Source organism: Artibeus jamaicensis, unplaced genomic scaffold, assembly GCF_021234435.1.
Source record: "Artibeus jamaicensis isolate MK-2021 breed Jamaican fruit bat unplaced genomic scaffold, CSHL_Jam_final contig_851, whole genome shotgun sequence".
In the NCBI taxonomy this organism is placed as follows: domain Eukaryota; kingdom Metazoa; phylum Chordata; class Mammalia; order Chiroptera; family Phyllostomidae; genus Artibeus; species Artibeus jamaicensis.
The window spans coordinates 2,106,893-2,134,653 of NW_026521986.1; the positions used below are offsets into that span (position 1 = coordinate 2,106,893).

A 27,761-nucleotide genomic window follows, 5' to 3' on the forward strand; every position below is an offset into this window, starting at 1 on the left:
GTTATCCCTAAAAGCTCTTCCTTACCCACACACTACGAAAGCCAGTGGCCGTGGACACTTTGGTCAGAGGCCCTTGCCGTAGCCTCACCTAGGGCTGGGCAGACAGTCAGAAAGAAAGCCCTTGCCGTCCCAGGGGCGAAGCAGGGAAGAAGGCACAGGCCCATTCTACATGCTCCTGGCATGAGTGGCCAGGGTTACTCGCAACTGCCGAGAAAGAGTAGTCGGAAGATCAGAGTTTGAATCAGAAGCTCGGCCATCAGGGACCCCCGCCTTTCACAGACTTGAGGAGGGAGTGGAGTGAGAGCCCACTCCTTGGGCCCCAGGCAGAACGAGCTTCTCTGTGTGTCTGTAGGCAGTGTGTGGCCACCTAAAACTCACTCTGCTTTATTCCCAAAAACAGACCTCTCGCTTCCAAAAAGAGAAAAAATAAAAAAGAAACCTGGAAGCTGGTTTATATGCAAAATGAACTCCCCTAAAAAACACTTTCCTAAAGTGTCCTGCCGTTCTCTTTTTCCAGATGCTCACTTACCATGGCAGCCAGGGTGTAGTAAACCACAAAAAGCTACTTTAAAGTAGGAGGATTTGGCTTAAATCCACTGAAGCAGAGCTAAGGCTGATGTAGCCTCCATTCCTAACTTACTGTAATTACGCCTGGATGTTTCAATTCTCTTGGCACATTTTTGAAATACTTGAGCAGAGCAAGGTAGATTTAAATACTGTTTTGAAATGGCCAGTTTGTTTCCTGCCTTGTAAAGAAAGTTGAAGTGGATGTCTCCGAAGTTGCCACCCTCCAGCACACCAGAGCACTGCCAAGCTTTAAAAGCAATTAAAAGGTTAGAACTGGTAGGGTCCTTAAATTACAGAGATTAGCAACTCATTCTGTGAATGACAGATGATACTAAGAACTCGGCAACCTATGGAACCATCCCGGAGGGCGGCGTACCCTTCTCCTCTTTCCCCAAAGGTAGTTTCTTTGTCTGCTCCAACAGGCCACGTGCAAGGCAGAATGTTGACAGGTAGATTTTCTTAAGTACTACCCATTAAAATCTCAAGTCTCTTTGTGGGCTACATTAAGAGAAAGCAAAATTGTTATGAATTAGAGCTCGCGTTTAGTCCAGACAGCCTCTTGGGGGGTGGGGGGTGCGTTGAGGAGCATAAATATATATACAATTTCAAAAGCAAGAAGTTCTGCGCTCCATATGGGGAGCTAATGAAATGCAAGTCTGATACTTCAAGTATTGTTCTCACTCTGATTTTCAGCTCTTTTTCTTTTAAATGCAAAACAGAAGGACTCAGCAGAACTGTACCATAAAGTGGTTTCTTCAGCTTAGTGTAAGAAGGACACAGAACTAATTTATTTTTTTCTTATAAGTGGCGCTTTTCTCGTGGTGACTACAGACGTCTCCACACCCAGTTGGCTTTCATTAGTGGCAGTTTCAGCCTTCCCTGATGTTCCTCTTCCTTGGCCTTGCAGGGCCGTGCCGTGGGGTTGGCCCTCAATCAACTCAAGAGCCTTTGGTGTCCTGAATCCAGGGGCTGCCCAGGATGTGTATGGTGGAGGCCTTGATGCTGGGATAGTCTTTTTTCCATCGTATGTTTTACCCATGCCAACTTGCCTAGTTGTTCCATGTAAGTTTGGGGCTTTTCCATCGTGATGTTCTAATGAACATCAAATTTATGAGGCATGAGGCACCGATTGTGCCCGGTGGCTGAAACAATCTGTGGAAGTCTGCTCAGATCCAGGGTAGCTGGCCACAGCACAGGAGTCTGGTGGTACTGGGACTCAGACCAGGCGATAGACTGGGCTTTTATTTTATTTTATTTTATTTTATTTTATTTTATTTTATTTTATTTTATTTTATTTTTAGAAATGGACAATTGGGCATGTTGCCTACATGCTGTATTTGGATATGAAAACATGAAAGAAGAGAGCATGGTATTAGTAAAATAGGATTCCCAAATTTCCGTTCCTTCCTGGTCCTGCCGATTGGCACGTGAAACCATGTTCAGTTTAAGTGGCAGGATGGGTGGTTTTAACAAGATCACGTCAAAATCTACAGGGAAGGACAAGCCAGACGTGTCCAGAGTGGGCTCCACCTGGCATTCTGTCCTCCTTCCACGGCCTTCGTGCCCGCCCTGCTCCCATCCAGCCCTCCCGTGTGTCCTGTGTGCCTGACGTGCTCTTCTGTCTTGCGTGTTTCAGCTTATCATTTCAAACATTATACTCACCTTTAAAATAAATACCACGTCTTCTAACTCTTTTTAAATACTCCCAAGCTTAATGGGTAGTGAGTGTGTGCAGAGAAGAAACTATAGTGAAATAATAGGTATGAGAGTACTTTGGAAATTATTCCTAATAACCCTACGAAGCATTGTTTAATGATCAAATAACTGCATATGACTATTAAAGTTCCATTAAGTATTGCTACCTTTTCTCCTCTGGTGTAGAAAAACCTCCCTTATAGAGTATATTCTACAGTGTGTTGAGCCCTTCAATGGTCAGGCAGTATGCTAAACAGTTTACATGCACAAGTATTATTTTACTTTATTCTCTCTCTCTCTCTCTCTCTCATCTAGATGTAGTTATTATTGTCCCTGTATAATAGATGAGGAAACTGAGGCTAAAGCAAAACTTTTTTCAAGGTCACACTGGCCAAGAACTGTCAGAGCCAGGTCTGGGACCCAGCTTGTCTGACGCTAAAGCTCCTGTTTCAGACGTTACATTAGAGGGCTGTACGCTTTGCTCTATATTTGAGCTTAATTATGTCTTTCTAGTCCTAAATGTTGTTCTTCTTGAAGATCACAGACTAGAAGAACAGATCAAATGACATTAATATGCCACATTAGTGGCAGCTTGTAAAGAAGTAAGCTTTTAAAGTAAGTCTAGATCTAATACTTACAAACAAAACAAAAGAATGGCTTGTTGTAGCTGATAATCTGATGGAGACATTGTTGCCCTGGTTATGACTCCTAGTTGTGCCTGCTAAAACGTATTTACATCTTAATTTCATGACTCTTTATAGTCAACACTCTGGTGTCCTGACATAATCGATACATCCTTAATTACGTTAGGGAATCATATAAATTCACAGTACACAGAAAATGGATTTGTGATTTTGCTTAAATCCTTCCCTGTGAGATATTTCAGGAGAGCAATGCTTATAAAAGGAACTTGGGGTTAGCAGTCAAGAATGTTGGGTTTGTGGGAGACACGGCTACTTTCTGTATATTTGACCATGGGCAAATTACTTAACTATTCTGAGCCTCAGTTTCTTCCTCTATTTAAAAAAAAAAAAGACCACAGCTATTTTGAAGTTCAGATGAAGTAACATGTGAAAACTCAACTATGAAGTCCTTATACATTTTATTTTGTATATTAACTGTTGTTCAATTTTTTTTAAAGATTTTATTTATTTATCTTTAGAGGGGAAGGGAAGGAGAAAGGGAGAGAAACATCAATGTATGGTTGCCTTTTGTGCATCCCCTGCTGGGAAGTGGCCTGCCGGGAACCTGCCTGCAACCCTGGCATGTGCCCTGACTGGGAATCGAACCGTGATTGTCTGGTTCGCAGGCCCGTGCTCAATCCACTGAGCTACACCAGCCAGGGCTTGTTGTTCAATTTTTTAACAATAACAGACTCTTAAACTTATTTAAAGCCACTTTGAATATGGCAGCAAGGTTTAATTAAACACTGCTGATATGTAATCAAAGTAAGATTTTAGTTTTCCTCTTTCACCTGCAACCCGTGGATGCATTAAAGAAACGGTGGTATGTGAGCGCTGTCCCTACTCCTCATCCGATAACCCCTCGAGGCTTGAGGAAACCAGACAACAGAACATAACGGCTTTGTTCGCTGTGTCAGCAGAGCATTACAAAGCCCTGAAAGAATGTCAACGCAGTTTCAAAATACTATTTTTAGGTGCAATATTGACAGGAAATAAGCTTTTACTGAGAGATTTTTGAGCAAAACAGCACTTGAAAATCAGCAGCTGGAGTAGCACAATGAATTATCTTCCATTAAATTTTAATGCGCAAGCCAGTATCGTTAACAACAAAACAAAATATTCTCTCTCCAGATTGAAGTTATCCAATGATGAAATCAAACGGGCAATTCTAACAATGGACGAGCAGGAGGATCTGCCGAAGGACATGTTGGAGCAGGTGAGCTGCCCGACTTACCTCAGAGCACAAGTGACAGCTGACTCTCAGCAGAGAGGGAGAGAGTGAGAAAATCTGGTTGCTGCTGGTAGAAAGTTCCTTCATCTCTGAATTGAGGTGTTTGAGCCCAGGTTCCATAGGGTTCTTTTAGGAATTGTATAACTTTATTCTCTCCTCAAAAGGATTGGTGAGAAGCCAGGTAACAAGTCTGTCAAATGCCTGGGATCACAGTGCCAGCTCTGTCCCTCGTGCTGCTGTTACATTGTTGGGCCCCTGTAGGTCTTACACACCTATCAGCTTTAGTGGAAAATCCCTTCCTCGGGAATACTGGGAATCTCACTAGCACCATGGGATCGCACATGTCTTGGCCTTGGCTCGCCAGTCTCACTACCACAAAGCCACGGATAAACCCCTAGTGCTGTCATCTGCATCTAAATACTCATGTATGTCCTAAGGTGGGATTTAAACTTCTTGGGGCTCAGTCTTGTCTCGACATCGTGTGGCATTCCTCGTGTCGTAAACGGCGCTACATTCGTTTGCCAGGACAAGCAGGTATGGGATGAGTTTACATGCAGTCAGCGCACACCTTGTTCATGGTGTTTGGAGACAGTTTGTATCATCCTTGGCAGGCAAGTCGAGTGCGGCGACCTCGCCTCCCTTCATGCAGCGTTTCTGCAATGCGCCCTGTGCAGCCTCTCCAACTGTGTCACACAGTGTTCAGCAGCTTTGTTCATTTGTCCCTCTAACGACAGTGTTGTTAACTAGCAGATACACTAGGGATTGACGCCTGTCTCTGGTTCCGTGCTTTGTAGAGATGGTCTCAGAATGCTCTAAGACTGTCTGCTTATCTCACTGTCCTTGGGACAGAATCATATTTTGAGGGATGTTAGCCCTGAGGTCCATGTTTGTTAGAGGCAAGTACACTGAAGGTTGATTTAGACACAAACGGTCGTGATCCCAGGCCGAACCTGGGGGCTTCTCTGTGGGCATGCTCAGTTCCCAAGAGCAGAGGAAGAGAATCTTTTGTGTTGCTGGCAATGATCTTGGGTGGCGAGGAGCTCCAGGTGGGGTGCCTGTCTGCAGGTACATTTCTAATGGTTCTCACTGGTGTCCTAATAGGCCTCAGATACAGGGCAGGGAGGAGTGATGTATGCGGTGTCCCCACAACTAAATGGAGCCGCCCTCCCTGAAGCCACTGTAGCTGCAATTGTCCTAGGTGAAAACCCTCACACTTAGCAGTGGGGAAACTTCATGCTGTCCTTGTAATGTTTGATCTGGGCGCGAAAATAGTTAATGACTACGTTTCCAAGTCTGTTAGGATGCTCTGTGTATGAAGAGTTTAAAAGTAATTCCTAAACCTCAGATTCATTTTTTCCTCCACATGCTCCTCCCTCCCTTGCTGTGTATCAGAACAGTCCCTTCCCCTCCCTGGCCCCCAGTGGCCAGGCACCGCAGTTGTCTGCATCAGAAGTTGCCGGCCTGGAGTGAAGAGCTATGCAGAAAGCTGCCTTAGTCTTTAGGCCTTCAGCCTTTATTGACAAAGTCATGTATTTAAAATTCCACAAGATCTGTTTACTGTGAAATTGCATCCAGCAAAAAGTCCTCCTTGAGAGAAGGGATTTCAGAATATTGCCAAAAGGGCTTGCAGTGCAAATAGAATGTACTTCAAATAAATACAAGTAAGAAAATCAGTCTCCTGAAGCAGAATCTGGCCAACTAGGATACTTTGGCCAGATTATCAGACCTGCTGTCTCTGATAATTCTGCATCTCGTGCTCTGCTCACGTGTCGTGCTCTTTCCTTTCCTCCTGATTCTGCCATTTCTCCCCTGGTTCCTCGTCCTTCATACAGCGCCCTTCCCAGACAAGCATTGACGCCAGTACCTCTTTCCTCGGCTCTGCCATTTGCATCTGAGCCATATTCATTTCCTCCTCTCCTGCTGCTTTCAGCTACTAGCCTCAGAACTCAGATGAGATCAATACACTCTTTCTTGGTGTTTGTCTAACTCTTCTCTCAAAACTATCCATGCACAGTCTGTTATTTGACTGTGTTCTGAGAAGGACTGCGCTGTTGCATGTTCTTCTTCCCGTTCTTTTGTACATAATGAAAGAGAGTTTAGTCACCGGGTTATCCTGAACAGGGTTCAGACATAATGAGTAGGGGCAATACCTAAGACTGGAATTGCAGTTCCTTGCCCAGTAGATAAAAATCCAAATTAAGGGGGAAAAACAAGTCCTTTTTTCTCTCTTCCTTCTTCCTTGCCCTTGCCTGCTACCTTCCCTCCTTGCACTGAGGAAACACAGGAAGATTCTTGTCCTGTCCACTATTGGTCTGAACACCAGAACGTAAATTACCAGAAGCTGTCAGACTACCAGACCTATGAACTCCCTGGCATCCACTTCCACCCCCCTCCTAGCCCTTCCACCCCATTAGGAAAGAGGGGTGTCCCTGGCCCATCCCATCCATCTGCTCAGGGACCCAGCCAATTGGAGACTCCACCCCTCTCCTAGATCTTTCACTTCTTCCTCTTGACATGTAACTTGTTTGAGTCTCAGCTTTTCTCACACACACCTCTTAAGACTGCACATCCCCATCCAGCTGCTGTCCTCTCTTTGGACACAGCCCATGTTCTTGAAAGCCTGCCCTACTCACCTCCTGTTTACCCTTCTTCAAATCCCTGCAGTCTATCTTCCCCACCTCTGTAAAGCTGTTCTCGCTAAGAACACACAAAGTCCTTGTCACTAAAGCCAGGAGGCACTTCACAGTCCTTATCTTCCTGGATTGCTTGCTGGTGTGTGGCAGTGATAGGCACTTGCTCCCAGTGAAATGCCTTCTTCCTTTGGTCCTGTGATTCCACACGGGCCCCCGCATTACCTCCTTTGAAGGGTCCTCTTCTTAGCCTCATCCCTTAAATGATGGCTTCCCTGGAGCCCTGCTTTTTTTTTCCTGGTGGCTGTCCAGGTTGCCTCATTCACGTGCCTGCACGTTTCAACCCATACCAAGGCTTTCTCTTCAAAACGGGTAGGATTCCAGACCCATCTGTCCATCTGAGCACTAGAAATCACTACTTGGTTCTCTTGCCAGTATTCCAGACACTAAACTCATCTTCCACCCACCCATCTACCATTCATCAGCTTTCTCTGCTTGAGTTTCCTGTTACACTCCACGCACATTGCTGCCTAAGCCAGGAGCCTGGACCTCATCTTTCTTACTCTCATCTACCCACAAGCCAGGCCAGTTCTGATCAAAACCCCTAAATAGCTCTAGACTCTCCCCACCACCCTCCCTAGGCCAGCATCATCTCTCACCTGGATGACGCCTCACCCATCCAGTCACAACCCCTAATACTTTGGGTCCCTTCTCATTCTGTCTCCATTCTCCAGGCACAGGAACCTTTTTGAAACGCAGACTCATTCCTCTAATGCTTAAGATTTCCGTTTATCCAAGTACCCTCAAGATAAGGTCTGAGCCTCTTCAAAGGCCACTGCTACTCCCTGACCTTGACCGCAGCTTCCCTTTTCCACTGCCATCACAGCTGTGTTGCCCATGGCAGACCCTGGCACATGGTGTGCACTTTGCCCGGAATATATTTCCAATCTCGTATCATTCGCTCCTCCCCTGTAGTTCCAGTTCTCTCCCTCTGCTGGCCGCACCCATTCTGCCTGCCTTTCCTGAGATGCCGTAGTTAAATCCCACAAACATCTGAAACCTGCTCAGTGGACCACCCAATGTTAGCATCACGTTATGGGGAAGATCTTGAGGTCCGTGGGGTCAGCGTAATTTTTTTTTAATGTCCACAGACATTTGGTCTAGAAAACAGCACACAGGCCTGTGCATACCCATACACATACTTGTTCCTTTAAAGATCAGACACACAGAAGTGCGCTTCCCAATTTAAATGTTACTGCTGTTTCTTCCACATTCCATGCTCATTTCTTCCTCCAAAATAAAATATGGAATCAAAAGCTTCAAATCCCACTGCATTCCTCCCATCCAACTCTACACGGAGGGGAAGAAGAGAGGTGGGGGGAGGGAATTAGATAAGGCAGACAAGCAAACTGAATGGAAAGTGCACATAGAACAGCTCGTCCCAGCATGAATGATGTGATAGGAATGGGCGTGGAGCTAGGGGTCCAGAGGCGGGCTCCGTTTCTGATGATGACACGCCCGCCCTGTGGTCAACCTCACGTGCATCGTCTTCTAATTAGAGGGCTGCGTCTGCAAGGTCCCTCGAATAGTCTGTGTAAAGTATACCCTGGCAAAGGGCGGCCCCAGTGCAGTTAGAGAGGCAGCGTAATCACTTGTGAGCAGAGCTTATGAATGAAACAAAAGTTAAAATTTCATCTTGGGACAATGTAACTGAAAGGGCGAAAAATTACTGATGTTAATTAAGTTAAAAACCTCACTTTTAATATTTGTGTGTACTCTTTAGCTCTTGAAATTTGTCCCTGAAAAAAGTGACATTGACCTTCTGGAGGAGCATAAGCATGAACTGGATCGGATGGCCAAGGCTGACAGGTTCCTTTTTGAGATGAGCCGGTGAGTTTAAAAATGCTTAAAAAGTAAAGATGCCCCTTACTTTTTAAAGGAACTTAACCTTTTGACTCAGGTTGAATTGTTTGGTTTAACTTGAAGCGTTTTTGAATTCCGGAATCTTTTTGAGTCTGCGTTGTGTGGAATTTGTTTGCTTGAGTTCTTGTCCATGGGTGAGACAGGGTCAGGGTTTCATCACAATTACTGCTACTTCTGGGTCGTTTCGACTTAGGAGCTTTGACCTGTTCAAGGCACACCTGGTCCTGGGTTCAGTCAGTATCGTTTGTTGTCCACACCGCTGTGATTTGGGGGGGATTGTGTCTCCCTCCCCTACTTCCTCAGCATCTCAAGTTGTTTTAAAATGGGAAACAATGGGGAGACTCTGGGATGTCAGCCTGGAGCCCACATGACTGGACAGCCGGGGTCTGAGTGTCAAGCCATGACACGTGCAGGCATCAGTAATCGATCGTGGCATTCTGCCCCCAGAGCCTTGGCAAGCTTTCTCAGCTCTTCCCCAGAAGTCCCTGAGGCAGCCACTGCATCTTAATCGAGTTTGGCATGTGAGCTGAGTGTCTTTGCCACCCCAGGCCTAGCTAATTGATTCCACATTAGAGAAGGACCAGTGGTCCCGAACCTCTCAGTCCACCCCAGGGCACAGCTCTTCCCGGTGCCGAAGTCCAGCAAACGTGGCCAAGGTGGACATGCCTCTTACCCACTTTCTGCCCTCTGCAGACTTATGTTTGTTGTTCTATCTGAACTTGTCTGCTGCAGTAGAACAAAGGATGGTTTCCAAGTTTTGGCAGGTGTACCCAGCAGCAGCCTGTGTGCAGGCAAACCAGAAGGCCACCCGCAGTAGGTGCCACTTAGTCGTTGCCCAGGTCTTTGTGTGCATCTCAGTTAACCCTCCCGTCAGCCCTGCCAGGATGACTGTGAGGTCCAGAGAGGTGTTCTCTTCCCTGAAACAGGAGTTACGCTTCCTGTCCAAGGTCACCAATAAAAGGAGAACCTGGGCTGCAAACCCAGGTCCATCTGACTCTGTAGTATAGTTTTGGAGGAGGGGCTGATCCCTGGTCCTACTGGACTGGAGTTCCCACCAGAGAGCAGGTTAGGCAGTAATTCCCAAAGGTCTGGGCCATAATGCCTGCCCTCACCCCTCAGCAGCACAGAACTGCTAACCTCAGTGGTGACCAGCATCCTCGTGATCTCGAGTAGCTAGTTTACTATCTTGGAAGTCAGAGCTTGCTGGCCCTGAGGGAGCAAACAGGGAACTAACTGGAAGAAAGAGGAGGGTTTGGGGCTGTGAGGGAGGCAGCATGATATGAGAGAATGCTGGAGGCGGTTCTGCTCTGTGGTTTTTCCATGGGCAAACTCTATGGAAAGCTAAGAGGCAAGGGAGGAGAGCAGGGAACAAACCTTCATTTGCAGCAGAATGGGGAGTCTTATCATTTACATGCTTTTTAATCCCTTCTCTGTTCCCTAGAGCAGCTGGAACTCCAAGGAAGGGAAGGGGCTGTAGTCTGTAGCAGCCACCCACTGCCTAATCTGATGGGAGGCGATGCCCTGGTGCAGTTGCCAGAACAGCCCCTGTGGGTCAGAGGAAACTGGGCCCTCCAGGCCAAGTGTCTCCTGCCCTGTGCTCCCGGTGGGGGGGGGGGTGAGTTTGGGGGTTGGAGAGAGTGCTCTGAGGTACCCCGCCTCCACACCCATTGAGTGAGCATGGACGTATTAAGTGAAAGTTCATTACTCTATGCTTATTCTTACAGAATTAATCATTATCAGCAAAGATTGCAGTCGCTGTATTTCAAAAAGAAGTTTGCAGAGCGGGTGGCAGAAGTTAAACCCAAAGTGGAAGGTAAAGTCAAAGGGAAGCAGCCCTGATTGAGTATAATGATCGTCTTAAGTGCCCATATACAAGTGCAGTCGCGGTGCGTAGAGTAAGCAGGATTCCTGCGGTGATTTCTTTGCCCGGGATCTTTTGGCATTCTCATGGATAATTCCGTCAGGTCAGCGCTTGGCTTGCTGACCTGGCCACACCTCCCGGGCTCCTCGCAGGATTGGGCTTTTGACCACATCTCACTGCCACTAGCATTCAACCTTTAATTAGCTTTCTTGCAACAGGGCCTCCCTAGATTTTTTCTAAGAAGATTTAAGGCTATAAATATGGGTTGGTGTTGAGGCCATTAAATTTGTAAATGTTTGAAATGTGGTCAAGGCAACTAAAGAGCACAGCCCCAGCGGGCGGGCTGGAATCAGGACCCTGCCTGAGCCCTGGTCCCCGAGGATACCTGCAAGCTGTCACGTGTAGCACATTGGACCACTTTTTCCGTCAGCGGAATCGATCAGTAATCCTGTTGATGTCACTCACCCTGGGCAAGAAAGTGATTGCAAAGGAAGTGGGAAGTGCACTTTCTGTCCCGGGTCTTTCTAAGCCCTTCTAACTGATCAGCAAGGCAAGGCCTGGAACAGGGTAGGATCATGCAGCTGACCGGGGGCTGGGGCGGGGTCTCTGAGACAACTTCCGCTGCCTCTGCCTGTCGCCTTGCCCTCTGCTCCTAGTTTAGGTGTTTTGGAAGTGCCCCACTCGTCTAACAACCCAATCTTACACCCTCAATAGATGCTATTAGTTGTGTGGAAGTTAAGGTGGGTATTTCTGAAAAGTCTTGGTTGTAATAGTTGGGTTTCTGTACATCTTGTTTTGAAGCGATTCGTTCTGGCTCAGAAGAGGTGTTTAGGAGCAGTGCCCTGAAGCAGTTGCTAGAAGTTGTTTTGGCATTTGGAAATTACATGAATAAAGGCCAACGAGGCAATGCATATGGATTCAAGATATCCAGCCTAAACAAGATTGCTGACACAAAATCCAGTATTGACAAGTAAGTGCGGGGTCTTCTGACACTTGGACAGCCCAGGCGCTTCTGTCAGGGCTACAGTGTGTGCTCCTCTGTCCCTGTGCCTCCATGGGGCTGCAGTGTCCGGTCTGCACTCGTCCTCTCACCCCTCTCCATCCTCTCTCACAGCCACGGGTGTCCCCAAGTGCCCCCTGGACCAATTACCCTTCGTCCATTTTCAGCCCACAGGGATAGCATCTAGTAGTCCAAGTGTTTTGTTTTTTGGGTTTCCTTAGATAAGATAAAGTTTTTATTTCAATATGATACACTAAAGACAAATTCACTGATTATAGATGGACATCTGATGAATTGTCTCAAATTGGACACATCTGTGAAACCAGTGTCCAGGCAGAGAGCTGGACTCTGCCAGCTGCAGTGGCCGGCTCATGGGCTTGCCCAGGGGCCACCCTCCTGGGAGGACTGTGCTCTCGGGGGAAGAACACAGCCTGATGGCTGGTGATACTGTCTGGGGCTCGTTGGGTTTGTGCATGTTGAAGCTCGCAGCTGCATGCACAAATTATGGGTAAATGTCTCTTGGCTGTTGGTATTTAGCTGCTCATCCCAAGACTTATTAAAATGCTGCAAAGTGCGTTTTAGGTGAACAGATCCTTGGTAGAGACACTGAGACATGAAAATACATCAGGGCCATCGGCATGCAGGGGCGTTGAGAGTATTCAGTCTGGTGTCCCCGAGAGCCGTGCTTCTCTGTGGTTCTCGCTGACTTCAAAGGAACACACACAATTGTTTCCGACGTAAACTTCTCTGTGCCTGCATTCTTTTTTTCTTAATGTGGGCTGTTCACCCTAATTATTCCTAACTAGTGAGGCTCTTTAGTCTGTATTTTCTCTAGGGTTCATGAGGCAGAGTGTCATGGCCACCCAGAAGCCATCCCCTAAGAAATGACATTCAAATTGCAGGGCTGTTCCTTGTTTTTGCATCCTGTAGACAGATGAACAAAGGGCAGCTGTTCGGTTTTCTCACTGCCACCTTTTTTTTAACATAAGCACTTGGTTCTCTCTGCAGCATACAGCACTTTCACATTTGATGGTCCCAACAGCCTGTGAACTACACAGGCCAAGCTCTGTATCACGTGTTGTCGGATAAAGAAACCGAGGCAGACACCTTCGGTTTGCCTAAGGTCACGGCAAGCAGGCTAATTGACCTGACAGGTTTTTGAGACGTATATATTAGTCTGTCCACAGCTCTACTCTACAACAAAAAATAGATCTTATTTGGAGGGTGTGGTAAATAACTACAGCGTCTTACTCCGTAACAAGAGCAGCCACCTCTTTACGGAAAAATGTTCTCTTCAACTGGGCTTGCAGGTTGTGGGGGAAGGAAAGCCTCACTACCTGCCAGTCCTGTTCGCCCGCTCTCTCTCCTTCTCCCAGACACACACAGCAGCCTTTGACACCCTTTGCCCTCCCCAGCTCACTGATAACCTGACACCTACAGCATGATTCTCGCTTATCAGAGTTACTACAGAATTTATCTAATCCACAAGCCTTTTCCAAACAAGTAAATTAAACACATTTCTCATCTCTTTCTTTTTCCTGTTCTTTCTGCTTGTGAATATTTGGTCCCCCAAAGTAGCACTAGTGTCTTACAAACCTGTAGTGCCCAGCAGAGCTCCTTGCTGAGCAATCAGCCGCTCAGAGAATGTTCAGTTGAATCTAATCTGACCGCATCAGAGTGGGACCGGCAGCACGAAGGGTGCGCCCTCTGCAGCAAAGGCTTGTTTCTAGTAATGACAGGAGGATGATCAAATGTGTGCCTTGGTTGTTTTTTAACTCTTCAAGAATTTATTCAGTCAAATGAGGTGTTATTTGGATAGCAAACATACCTGGAAGCTCTGATCTGGTTTTAAGTCTTTCCACACTAAGAGACGTACATGTCGTGATTTAAAATCAATTTCTCTAAATAACAAAGCATTTCTCTGGAATACGAAGAAACGTGGCATTTCTCTTCCTTTGATGATGGCTGGGATTTCACTCCCCGGGCCACCTCTCATGCAGCAGGCACATGGGCAGACGCACAGACTCTGTGAACGGCAGACCTGACCTGCAGCGATACAGCTGAACATCTACAGGAGAAGTGGCCGGGGTTTCTGGTTGTTCCCTAGTTACTGAGAGCCAGGAACACAGGGGAATTTTTTTTTTACATGTGAGCCAGTTGACTCCAAGGAATAGGATTACATTGACTCTCTTAAGCTAAAGGGCAACCAGAAGTGGTTTTCATTATCATGGGAAAGAAAATTGTGAGGACTCTGCCACTTTAGCTGGAGGTGGGCAGGACTGTTGTGACTTAGCACTGTGACTTAGCAGACTACCCCCAAATTAGGAAATGTTTTAAAAGAAATGCATTGTGTTCTCCTGATTCTGATAATTTTCAGTAAAACTAGCAGTTTTGGTCCCGGCAGTTATTGGGTTGGCCAAAAAGTCCATTTAGTTTTTTCCAAAAAATAAAAGATACATTTTTGCATTTTTACCAATAACTTTACTGCTTTAGATATTCTGAATATGTTAGCTATCTCCCACATGGTATAATGTTAATTCTGTCTTTTTAAAAATATTTTATTTATTCATTTTTAGAGAGAGGGGAAGGGAAGGAGAAAGAGTGGGAGAGAAACATCAATGTGTGGTTGCCTCTCATGTGTCCCCTTCTGGGGACCTGGCCTGCAACCCAGGCATGTGCCCTGACTGGGAATTGAACCAGCGACCCTTTGCTTCACAGGCCCATGCTCAATCCCCTGAGCTACACCAGCCAGGGCTAATTCTCTTTTTTTTTCAATTCATTTTTTATTGTATTTTTCCCCATTACCATTTATATTGTTCTCAGTGTCTCAATTTGATCATCACCAACTCCAACTGGTCTGCCTGACTGTAGAGCATCCTCCAGTGAGAAATCTCCAGCATGAAACTTCGCAAACCACTTTTGACACATTTGACCAGTCACAGCACCTTCTCCATACACTGCACATATCTTTTGTGTTTTAGTTGCATTTTTTACCTTTCATATTTTCTTCCATCTTCAATACTAAAATGGCTACACAAAAAATCACCAATTTTGATAAGCTTATTTTAAATGCCTGCTGATATGATACAATCTAAGAAAGTTGTTTTGAATGAAGTTAAAGACAACCAAGTGCTACTAGAACCATCCTATGGGAAAACACAAACAAACTTCTTGGCCAACCCAATAGAATCACCGGAGAGTTTTTAAAAATACCCATGCCTGGCCCCACCTCATTCCAACTAAGTGAATCTGACTTTGGCCCAGGTATCTGGGATGCAGGTGACTATCACGTGGGAGTCGGGACAATGGGACCAGACTACCACAGCTCTGCTAGTAGACAGTGTTATCAGATGCCTGCCTTATCAACCCAGGTCACCCAGCCTTCAGGGCTGTCGCCACTGAAGAGGGAGGTGGGTTATGCAGTTAGGAGCCGAAGTGTTGCTAAAATTAGGAAGTGAATTCTTGGCCATCAGGATATTATATCCATGATGGCACAATCCTGGCCCACTTCCAGGCCCAGCCCTGAAATACGGAGCTTTCTAATTCCGAGTACCCTTTGCTGCAACAGCAAAACAAATGAGTCAGAGAGGAAAAGCGTTATCACAGAGATGAAAGAAACCTTAAATGAGAATTATCACTAATTGTCATCAGGGAGTTGCTGCTGTGTACCTTTTAGACTTGCAGTTAGCTGTCCTCGTTAGTGGGTTAAACACCCCCAGTCCACACCCCACCCTGTCGTTATGTACCTATGGAGCTCACCTCTTCTGGGGGTGGGTGCACTGGGAAGAACCGGCCCCACTGGCAACGGTTCAGACGCATTCCCATCACGGCACCCAGATTATGAAGGGTGTTCAGTATGGACCAAATAAGTCATTCGTATCCCCTGCCCTTTCCTCGTACAAGATGTATGCTTCCTTTTGAAATATATTCACAAAATTTCATGTAGGCTCTCCTGTGTCCCCTTCTCTTGAGAATCCTTGCCTCATCAGAACCTCCAAAGTTGGAAATAGCACAGGAACATAGCAATCTTGTGGGCTCATCCACTTGAATATACAAATCATATGCAGATATTAACCATGGTTAATATTCTTCTTTAATTACAGGAACATTACGCTTTTGCACTATCTCATAACTATTGTGGAAAATAAATACCCAAAGGTTCTCAATATAAATGAAGAACTGCGGGACATTCCTCAAGCAGCAAAAGTAAAGTAAGTACTTCCAGTGAATTTTATAGGTTTTTATGTCACTTGGACTGTGCTTTAGCCATCGAGGCAGTTAGTCAGGTTTGCCTGAAAAGGGTTCTTCTGTTTGCATTCCCCTGAATACTAGCGTATGAAATAAAGTTTGAATCTTATCCAAATCACTCCAATGTGTTTCGTGGTTTTGAATATACGTGTGTGTTCTAGCTCCTTCGGAATACTCCTGCATGCGATGTTTAACTTCCACAAGACCTTATAATGAGTTTAGTCGGAGTATGTATCAAGTTAAGGAATGTGGTTGCACTAGTACTTTTCAAAGGCAGTTCTATTAAAATATAGGTAGTGAAATGAGGATAGACGGGTAGGCAAATAGAAGACCTGCATGTCGGGGCTCACACGGTTTTCACATGTGCACACTCCCAGAAACCAAGGCAACCTTTTAATGGAAAGCAGTCTTTATGCAAACGAAGACACTAAAAATAAAACACAGAATGTTACCAGACGTTTGCCACACACTTCACACCACTTTTCAGAGGCTGAGGAGCAGGCAGTTTTCCTTGCTGTTGTCTCTCCTCCTCCTCCTCCTTTTGGCCTTCAAAAAAAAAGTTTTTAACTACATCTTTCTGCAGTCAGTTTGAAAAGCATGGTAAGCAGACTAACTTTTGCTCCCTGGAGGTCGGTAGAAATGTACCATGTAAGACGTGAAGTTAAAATGTTAAAGTAAATGAAATGTTGGTGAATTTGTTTATGTGTGAGTTATCTGTGAGGATGAAGTTATATTTTTTCATTTAAAAGTCATCAAATAGAAAGCATTGTGGAAGAAACCCAGGAAGCTTTCTCGTTTTTTTTATAAAAGCAAAAACAATGAAAACTAGTTAATACAGCCTTGAGAAAAATCACTGTTGGTTGCAATTTGAACCACCCCCTTGCACTTTGCACATCGCCAGCGTGTTGGTGAACAGCCTCATGCAGTAAAGTCACAAAGAGCACGATGTGAACATGCGTGTGGATGAGCGTGTGTTCTGCCGGCTCAGAGGGAACCACGCGTGGCAGGAAGCTCATTTTCACACAGTAATTTGCTTACGCGAGATCTCTGAGATTAAAACATGGCATGTTTTTGTACAGATGGAAAGATATTTGTACTCTGTTGTTTTCAACCTATAAATTATACCTGCTGGCTATGGAAAATAAAAAGCACAATTCCACAAGTTTAAAATAGCGTTGTCTTTCTATGAGATCTGAACATTGAGGGGAACTTGAAACATTTAAAATGTATTGAATATGTATAAGTCACACGTTGGTTACTAAAATGTTGCTGTTTGCAATAGCATGACTGAGCTGGACAAAGAAATAAGCACCCTGAGAAGTGGCCTGAAGGCAGTAGAGACGGTGAGTATCTGTTTCTCGTTCTGATTCCCAGGCTCATCACTATGTCTAGTGCTGCTGGTGTCCAGCAGATGAGTGGCTGGATGCCTTGGCATGTGGTGTGTCCAGATCAACATCTACTGATTTAAGAAAACAACAAATCAGCAACATTGCTTCTTCTGTTGAAGAGGCAAAGGCAGGTTGTGTTTAGTCAGGCAACTCTGGACGTTGGGGGGTGTCACACGGGAGCTAGGAAGCTGGACCTGGAGTTGCACCGGGTTCCTGCCTGCAAGGCAGGACTCACTGGAGTGGGTTGGGCTAGGTCATCTTCAAAGATCCTCTCTGTGTCCATGTTCTGTTAACGAACAATGTTTGCTCTTTCCGTAATGGAACTTCTCTGTTGTCTTTAAGTCGGCCCCGTGGGGAGTATTTATTGAGCAGGCACTTGGGTGTACTGTCCCTTCTCAAGGCCCCCGAGGGGTCATGATGATTCAGAATCCTTGCCCTCCAAGTGTTGCCGTGGCCAAGAGCAGTCAGGCCAGAGGACATTCACGTGTGATCACTTTGACCACATCCAGATAAGCACATCAATCACAAGAGTGCCTCTGGAAGAAGGGTAGATTTAGGTTGGTCTGAGCCTTGTGGAATGCCTGGCATGTGTCAGAGGAAACGTCTCTTCTGGAGATGAACTTTGAGCTCTGCCGAGTTGGGTAAACTTAGGCACAGAGGAGGGAGGTTGTCCCAGGTTTACAGACAACCTGGCCAGACCTCAGCAGAAGGCAGGCAGGTCAGACTGCTGCAGGCAGAGGCGTCAGAGGATTGGGCCGTGGCTGGGGTGGCACCGTGCCACCAGGGCACTGCACAAATGCAGCCGTCCATGAAGAGGCAGGTCCAGGGAAGAGAAACCTCACTCAGGAGAGTGGACATCGCTGTGTCTGGCACTTGGCGAAGGAGACTGATTCACAGGCAATGTGGAAAGGCATCCTTCTCTTAAATATTTTTCAAAAGTATGCCATAGAGAGAAATTGACTTCATTAAAAGACATCCTCTAATAAAAATTTAATTATATTGTCTAACCAATCTTTTCTGTTTGTTTTTACTAAATTAAGGAGCATGTAACATTTTCCTTATTCCCTGGGGGGAGGTGGGCTATTTAAAAAGAAAAGCAGATAAGCTAATTGAGTGAACTCTTTCCTCCCAGCCCCAGGGGGCGGGGAGACTAAGTGAGTACGTAGGATGTCCTCCGCTTTCAGGGTCAAACTGGACAAGGGCAGTTCGGGACAGGGCTTGTTTTATTTCCTCCCAGTAGAAGGCTTTCTTGAGGTGGGCAGTTATGACAGCCCGAAGGCCTGACCATGGATGCTCTGACCCTTGATCTGAGCTCTGAGCTACATCACAGCCAGGTGTGGGGTGCAGGGCCAAGGAAGTTTTATGTTTGAAGTTTAGCGAAGGTAGTTTTGCTGAAGACTCTCCAGCACCTGGGTCATGTACACCAACCCACGCTCTTCATAGGAAAGAAGCTACAGAAGCCCACCCCTCCCCCAACAGCTTAAATGTCAAGATGCAGCATGGGAAAGAAGTATCAGGAGGCAGCCGTTGGCCTGTCTGAATATCCATGTATTCTAATAGTGATTTGCTCAAACTGATTATGTTGTTTGGAGATATCAAACATGGAATTCATATGAAATTATACATTAATGAAACATGTTAAGATTCCTTTCACATTTGCACCACACACACACACACACACACACACACAATGCTCAGTTTCTAGGCTGAAGCACTCGAGTTACAGCCATGTTTTCCAATCAGAGCAAGCTCTAGAAATCATGAGTTTCCATTCCTATTATTTTATTTAATTCTCACAGTGATGGAGATATTGCCTCCTTTTATAAGTGAAGAAACTGAGGCCCAGGCCACGTGTCCTGGACCAGCACCATACCAGGGGTGGAGCTGAGTCAGAGTCCATAGCCTGTGTGGGAGGGTAACCTACACACCTGCTTGTCAGTACATCTGCCAAAGCAGGTGAAGGAGAAAACAGAGCCAGAGTACAGGTCCAGACCAAGCCACTGGGATACAGCGTAGCTGTTACTGAGATGCTGGAGTCAAGCAGACCTGAGTTCAAATTCTAACCCTACCACATATCAGTTACCTGCACAAGGATTCCAAACCCTCTAAACCTCCATTTCTGTGCCTCTGCTGTGGGGATCACAGTGCCTCACCACAGAGGTGTTGTAGGCTTAAATAAGAAAGTTTTCTGGCAGTGGTTGAAATTAATTATTAAAATTAAATTTGGATTTGAATATCAGTTTGTTCACCAGCATGGTAATGGAGAATCTGGATAATGAACAAGGTACTGATACTCCTTACCTGCCTGTTCACAAAAACTGAATGGTGTGGACAAGAAAAAACCTGGTAGCTGAGTACAGTGCCAAACGCTATAGCTGAAATCCTGCTGACCCAGACAGCGTGGTGTGGGAAGACTTGGGAGACAGGGAAAGAAGAAAACAGAATCAAGAAACCAGAATTCTTGTTTAACTTTATCCAAATATGATCTGCTTACCTTTAAGCCAGTATATAAAATCACACTGATGAAGTAAGTACTCAGACGATTAGTCGAATGGCTGTTTGCAAACGTGTGGGTGCACCAGGGCCTGGCTCTGGTATGTGGGCAGCAGAGCAGGTGGAGCTAGGGCATCACGCACAGTCCCAGAGCAGGTTTCCGGCATTAAAATTGAGGCATGTAGAAAATGGGGGGGGCGTGCCTGCATTCACAGCCGACGTTGTCGTTCTCTATTTACTGTGCTCCAGGAGCTGGAATATCAGAAGTCTCAGCCCCCACAGCCTGGAGATAAGTTTGTGTCTGTCGTCAGCCAGTTCATCACGGTAGCCAGCTTCAGCTTCTCTGATGTTGAAGATCTTCTGGCAGAAGCCAAAGACCTGGTAAAGTTCCCCTTGCACACTGAGTGTTGTTCGATAGGCCTGGTACTTTCAGATATTGTACTGTAAGTCTGTTTTCATTTCTAGGCTGTGATCAGTTGAAACACAACCTTTTTGTCTGATTGGCCAATGATGCCTTTAGGTCAGTAAGACCAGGAAGTGTCTGAATGGTGTGAAGCTGGTGAATAAGCCAAGACAGTTTTCTCTTGGTTAGTAGTGGATTGAAGTACTTACCCCTGGAAACCAGAAAAGAATAGACAATGAAAACCGAGGTCGGGATGAAACGTGAGGTCAGGCGGGACCAAGGTCCCCACAGTACCTGTAAATGACATGCTCTCCTGAGCCTGTGTCTCAGGAGGACGGGACACTTCCTCTGGAAATTTCTAGCAGAACTTATTAAATGACATGCCTCTTAATCCTCAGTCTCTTTGCAAGAGAAATATTTTTAAGATACTTCTTTCTATAATTTTTGCTATTTCAAAATTTTGTTTTTCTCTAGAGGAAAAGTTACTGTAGGGTAATTACCAAGACCTTTAAATCCTCCTGCCCCACCCCCCACCGCTGTCTCTTTCTCTCATTATTTCCTCTTCCAAAACAGACACACATTCATAGGCACACGTTCTCTCCCATCCTTTCTCGTTGTGTATATATGATAGTAAGCCCCTGCCACAACCTGTTGAGTACTTCCTATGGAAGTACTCAGTTGCCACAATTTTGGCTTTAACCTGAATCTCTCCTTTGCAACTTGAGTAATGGATGTCATTTTTCTGTAGTCACGTGTTCAGTTATAAACTTGGATGCTTGTTTATGTAAGTGTATGCACATATTGGTTAAAATTCAGAAGTACACTGTGTTAAGATACATTAGATAGTCTCAACATCAAGCCCCATTTCCAACATTATTAAACAAATGGAAAGACCACATATGTTCAAATGACTACAGTTAGAAGCCTAGCCTCCGGTATCCTGTGCCTGCAGTGAGCCAGCTGTGTCAGCCCCTCCACGGGGGTGGCCCTGTCTTGTGTCTCGAGTGTGCCTCACCACTCTGGGGTACACTCTGTAAAGGAAGGGGACACCCCCAGCCCCACCCCAAATTGGGCAATGCAATACCTGCTTCGTTAAGGGCTCAAACATTTTTATTAGAAGCAACTGGATAGTTAATATTTGATTTAAACACACACTCAAAGTCTATTTTTTTCCCCTTTATTTTAGCGTGGGAACTTCAGTCTGGAACTAGTTTTCAGATTTCTAAGTCAAAAATATACATGACTTCATCATCACTAGAATTCCTAGATAAAAAGATCATTCGGGACGGCTTGAAGTGCATGAACTTGAATGTTTTAGAAACACAATTGTAGGCTGTCTATTGCCATTTTGTCCATACCAGGACTTTTAGAATTAGTTTATAAAACCATGGAAGAAGCTAGAGCACTGTATAAAGAATGCTGTGCTTTTTCCTCAAGGGCTCTGGTTGCTAATAGAATATTTCCAAATATGTAAAGCATTTCAGAGCAGCTCCTCAGTGAAGGAAAAGACAGTAAAAGAATATTTTTATTATAAATTTAAAGATATGAAATATTTATAAAATGTCATATATATGTATATGTATATACTCACACATACACACACAACATAATCAACAACTGTTTATTTAAGAATAAATGTGGAGGGGATTGAAGGAAGGTGGGCCAAAGGTACAGACGTCCAGTAAGGTACGTGAGTCCTGGGGATGGGAGGCAGAGCACGATGACCGCAGTTAGCGCTGCCGTGTGCCGAGTCCAGTGGCCTTGAGAGAGGAGGCCTAAGAGTTCTATTGCAAGGAAAGGTAGCTTTCCCTTCCCTTGGGTACCCATGTGGCATGATGGATGTTAACTGAACTATTGTGGCCGTTATTTCGCAATGCATGTAAGTAATTATGTTGTATATCTTAAACTGACACAGTGGTATCTGCAATTATATCTCAGTAAAACTGGAGGGGGAGTGAAGATAAAAGAGAATAGAGATTGAAAACATTTCCTTTAGGCAGATAGTATCACTGAAATATCAGAAAAACTCAGTATCGTAAAGGTGAGTAATGCAAGAGAATGAAAACCAGTTAGAAATTCTTGCGCTGGGGGACTTCGGAAAGTTCTTGGTCTAAATACGAAAAAAAGTTAAAGACCTGCAAAACTTTAGGTAGTTAATTAGGCATAGGGATGAGTATTTATTTGACTTTGAAGCTAGAAACACCATCCTCAGTAGCTCAGGAGTAATAGCCTTAGATCCTTACATAAGGAAGAAAACTGACAAACCGTGTGACCGGCACTGAACCTTATGTGGGTAAATCATAATGATGCTCCGACTCCCGAAAGCATGCCTGAGAATATTATTTTGTTTCCATATATATATAATTTCTTGTATATCTCCCTTAATAATCAGTTATTGTTGTCTAATTAAGGCCCAGGAAATATCATAATAATGCTATAGCATTATTCATGATTAGAAAGAGCATCTGAGAAGCACTGGATCCCATTTGCTTTTGATATTAACCATATGGCACCAATAAATGATATTAAACTACTTCAAAGGAAAGTTAAAAGTACAAGTTTCCCTTCCCCTGCTGAGTTTGCTATTAGTTTTATGTCTTGAGTGCTCTGCCCCATGATATTTTGCCTTCTTGTTTTTACTACTGTTTAGTTAATAAAAAGTCATAGGAGGTAATCATAGATGTTAAGCCGAAATAAGGCAGACAAGAATAAATGGTTTCAAAAGTCGAGGAGTATTACATTTATTTTACTTTAGAAGCGGCTGATAGACATGTCTGGCAGCCAAAGATAAATACAGGCTCACTAAAATCCAGCAAGTTAAATTTGACTCAATTTGAGCTTGAGTCCTAGAGGGATTTATATTTGATCATGGGACTTTCTTGGAACGTGAAACTTCTTAAAACTGCCTTTTTTTTTTCCTCCTAGTTTACTAAAGCAGTGAAACACTTTGGGGAAGAAGCTGGCAAAATACAGCCAGATGAGTTCTTCGGCATTTTTGATCAGTTTCTTCAGGCTGTGTCCGACGCCAAACAAGAGAACGAAAATATGAGGAGGAGGAAGGAGGAGGAAGAGCGCCGAGCTCGCATGGAAGCACAGGTGAGAAGAGAGGGGCCAACCGGCCGGCCCGCCTCCTGGAAGCCCTGTTGCTGCAGCCCCTTGGCTTTTAAACAGCCCTCCGGTGTGCTGGCAAGAGGGAGGGCGTCACAGCGCTCTCTAGAATGTTGCTGGCAGTTTAAATTGGTATGAAGTTTCTCTTGGGCAATTTGGCAGTCTCTGTCCAAAGCCTGGAAAAATCCACATCCTTTGATCTGGAATTCCATTTTTTACAAATTATGCTAAAGAAATAGTCATAAATTTGCACAAAGAGAAAGCGGTCTTTATAATTGCTCTAATCTGGAAACTACCCAAACGTTTACCAGCCCGGCATTAGTTCTAAATGATGTAATAGCTACATAATGGAATGTTTACGCAGTCCTTAGTAGTCGTGTCTTCAAAGGTTATTTGATAACGCAAGGAAGCTTTCAAAATGATTTCTACATGAAATCTTTTTTTTTTAAATAAGTGTAAATATAGAAAATAATAGCGGTGTGATACTGCCCCAAGAAGTTCACAATGGTTATCTGTTGATAATAAAATTAAGAATAGATTTTTCCCTTTTTGTTTATCTGAATTATCTAAATTTTCTATAATGCGTGTGTGTTATTTGGCCTTTAATAATAGTAACGCTTTCATAGTGGGTTCCAGGCCGTCACAGTAGATTCAGGCTAAGCCTTTGATGTGAGGTAGGGGCCCAATGAGTATGTGCTTTAGTCTCTCTGTGCTGTCAAGCCAGTATTTGAGATCTGCTGAGTAGTGATAACTCTTATTTCATTACAGAAATATGAATTGCTTCAATTGCTCCTTCTCTCTTTTTGAACTAAAGTATCTTGAGGTTTACCTAGATTCTAGATGGTGGGACCCTAAGCACAAAGTCGTGGCCACTTTTCTTCCTCGCTCACTGCTTCTACAGTGAGACCTCATGTCCCAGTCACCCCTCGCTTGTGACATTGAGGGGCTTAGCAGCTGTAGGTGAACACAGCCCCGTGTAGCTGAAGCACTGCTGTATTGCACAGAAAGCGTCACCACTGAAAGCCAAATGCAGCACTTGGACATTTCTAAGAGGGTGCTTTCTATTTGCAGCTCAAAGAACAGCGTGAAAGGGAACGTAAAACGAGGAAAGCTAAAGAGAACAGCGAGGAAGGCGGAGAGTTCGATGACCTCGTTTCAGCTTTACGCTCAGGAGAAGTGTTTGACAAAGACCTTTCTAAGCTGAAACGGAATCGCAAGCGCATTACCAACCAGGTGACGGACAGCAGCCGAGAGAGACCAGTTACAAAACTTAATTTCTGATTTTCCTTGAATACTTTTTTAGAAAACTCATTAGCAGCCCGTTGAAGTGACTAGACCTTTTCATTACACTGCCTTGCAAATTCGAACAGTGGCAATTTCTTCTCTCATCTGTGAGTGAATGTGTGAATGTGTGTATGTAAATGTATGTGTATATGTATATTCAAAAATGTATATAGAAGTCGGGTGTTGTCTGGAGACCTATCTGTTTGGTTTTTAAAAGCCCGTGTTGATGTTTGTGCTCAGAAAGCCTTTCTGTATGCGTTCCTGTTGAGTGTGGCTCATTTTCTTCCCCGGAACACCACGACTGTTCAGAAGCACAATACGATCTCCTGGAAGGGATGACAGACATTCCCTAGAGTACAAAGAAAAACAAAAGAGAAAAAAGAAAGCTTGAGAAATATTTTATGGTTTCTGAGCTTGTTATACTTTGAAATTATTTTCATCGGTGAAACTGGGGTTGGAAAAATAGAGATTTAAAATGGTTTTTGAGAGCCGACCGTGTGATGCTGGTGCATCGCGCCAGGAACTGACCAGACCAGCTTAGAATCCCCGACCTTGGTGCGGGGCGCAGTCTGGAGACACTCGTGGAGGACATCGTGCACTCAATCTGAATTATGTAGAATGTCAATCAGAAATTTCTTATATATTTAAAACTTGGACATCAGTTTTCTTTTCTAATATCATCGAGTTCTCTGCCAGGCATCTTGATGATTTGTTTGCATTGCTTTCGAAAAGAACACAATCTAAATGTTCTCTATACCCTCATGAAGCAATGAGATTGCCAGAATGTGCTTGTTGTTCTAACAACACAGATATATCAACTTTAAAAATAAAATTCCCCACCCAAGACCTAAAAGGAGGACTTCTCTGAAGGGATCAAAGTTATTTTTAAAAACTTTTATGGGGTGCCTTCCTTTTTTTTTGGTGTTATCTATTTTCTGTTTTTTAGGACAAGCTGCATCTTCTGTAAATAGGTCTGGCCTCAATGCACAGAATATCAACACCACCAACAGATGCCCAGGCCTGTTTATCTCTGAATATGTCTGAAGTGCTTTCCTGTTATATGTTGTCATTTTAAATTGTGTGTCAGTAAAGCTACCTGTAAAACTTCAGTCCAAAAGATAAAGCTCTCAGGGAGAAATGAATAAAAACAATGAACATTAGAAAATAAAATATAGATGCTTACCATTAACCTACCAACTCTTAATATCCTTAAATTATATGATATATAAAAAGGACTGTTACCTTTTTTGTTTTTTGGCTTTGCTTTATTTATTTGTAGTCGGGGAGGGGGACTAAGGTTCTCTCTTTTCTTTCCAACAATCCTGTTAGTGGTTGGGTTTCCTGTGGAAAGAGTAGTTTGTCCTGTTGCACTAGAACCTTATTTACTCACTAAATTGAGGTTTCCAGTCAATTAACAAATATTTATTAAACGCCTACTATGTGGCAGGCATAGTAGGGCTACAATGGTAAGCAAGACAGAGCCCCTGCCCCCAAGGAGTTCACATTCCAATGGGGATATTAGGGGTGAATAGAATACCAATGTGTGCGCTGTACATGAATCGTGCTATTTAAAAATAATTTGTATAAACTGTAATGCTTAGCACAGATGGCAAGGTCTCTGTGCTACGTGAAAGCTGTGAAATAGTGCTCTAAGGTGTCCGGAGCTGTACTTTTACATTTTCCCCCTCATCGCAAACTTAGTGACTTTCTACATATTATATGAAAGTCAATGGCTCTAGCAAATGAAACAGTCGTAAGTACCCAGCAGAAGTTGCGCTCCCCCAGCCCGTGGATACCAAGGTCTGCAAGTTAAAGGCACAGACGGAGACTTTGCTCAGAGAAGCCTTGGAGAGGAGGAGCGGGATATGCTGATGGAGTTGTCTATTCCTTAACTAAAGTGCCTCTATGTATATTCTTTTCTCTTTATAGCAGGAGAAATTTGGTCTGGCTCAATTTTGGAACTGTACCTTGAAACTGGCTTTGGTTTACAGTGTAAGGAGTAGACAGCAGAGGGAGAGTCATGTAGAGGAACAAGCTTGTGTGTTACGCCCCTGTGCCCTTCCTGATCGTCCTCATTTCGATGCGGCCATCCTGGTAGCCTCCTTCGCCATTTCCATGTTTGGTTTCTTTCCCCAAAAGCTATGGGCAGGTAATTCCATGTGCCATTGTTGGGAAAAAAAATCTACTTTTTTAGATTGGTGCTGGTGTAAGTAGCCACTTTTCTCTCTTGGGTGTGTATTTTTAAAGTTTTGTTTGTTTGTTTGTTTGTTTTAAATTAATGCCAAAAAGTAAAAACATTATAATTTGCAAACTTAATTATATGTCTTGTATCTTATTAGCTTTAGTAGTTTGAACCACTTAGTCTTTAGGTGCAAGACTGTTGTTATAGTACCAAGAAAAAATGTTGTATGTGTTATGAAACTGTACATTTTTTTAAATAGCAATATGCAATAAAGAGATGAATTCATTGGGTGCATGTGTATGCTTTCTGTGGGTTATTAAAACATCATCATCGAATTTCTTTGCACTTTCCACCATCAAATTTATATATTGTGAATTGTTTACTAAATTAGAAATATGTACCTATTTTTTAACTCATTCACACAGGACCTGCAAGGGCATAGTTTTCTCCTACAGTAGAATTCACTGGGTCCACAGGCCGCCATATGCCACCTCTTCCTGCAACTCTCTCTCTCTAATCTCCTTGTATAACTCAGCTGCATGGTGGGGCTGCTGATGGAATTATTTAGCTGGGGGTATTGAAAAGACTCATCTCTAGACTCAAAACATAGTTCATTTTGAATGTTTTCCTTTTTAAAAATTAATTAATGTATAGTATCGGTCAATATGGAAAGTGTTACCTGTGCAGAACAAGGAAGGTGTTTTTCATCCTCTGAAAACTGGGGCTTTCTCCTGGTCCCACATCACTTCGGCTGCCTGGCTGTCCTCAACCAGTTCTGAAGTCAAGCTGAAAATGAATTGTCCCAGGGGTTGATAGAGGACCCAAGTATTTCTGACCTTCAGAATGGATTCATGATGTCCTTGTAATTACTGACCATCCTGTTTTTCATCTAGTCACTGGATACTGCACAGTATCCAAAGGCTATTTTGTTCTCTTACACTTCGCTCTCATTCGGGTGGAAGAGAGCCTTCTGTCCCTTTGAACAAATGTTATATCCCATCCCTCAGGCTGAATGCACCTACCACTTGGCTGTTCATACGTTTGAGCATGAAGCTGTGTACAGAA

General features: G+C 44.2%; 1 protein-coding gene across 4 annotated transcripts in view; it reads left to right on the top strand.

Annotated features, from left to right (window-relative positions):
• The window catches only part of DAAM1 (dishevelled associated activator of morphogenesis 1), a 151,953-nt gene extending 124,967 nt beyond the window's left edge, over positions 1–26,986 (top strand). For all 4 annotated transcript variants that reach the window (XM_053673215.1, XM_053673216.1, XM_053673217.1 and 1 more), the window contains 9 exons: positions 4,077–4,161; positions 8,590–8,696; positions 10,454–10,542; positions 11,392–11,560; positions 15,694–15,801; positions 17,121–17,181; positions 19,969–20,100; positions 23,048–23,218; positions 24,302–26,986. In XM_053673215.1, coding sequence (XP_053529190.1) covers positions 4,077–4,161; positions 8,590–8,696; positions 10,454–10,542; positions 11,392–11,560; positions 15,694–15,801; positions 17,121–17,181; positions 19,969–20,100; positions 23,048–23,218; positions 24,302–24,511 — 1,132 coding nt within the window. In that variant the 3' untranslated portion in view covers positions 24,512–26,986. The remainder of the gene's footprint in view (positions 1–4,076; positions 4,162–8,589; positions 8,697–10,453; positions 10,543–11,391; positions 11,561–15,693; positions 15,802–17,120; positions 17,182–19,968; positions 20,101–23,047; positions 23,219–24,301) is intronic.
• Positions 26,987–27,761: the final 775 nt, after the last annotated feature.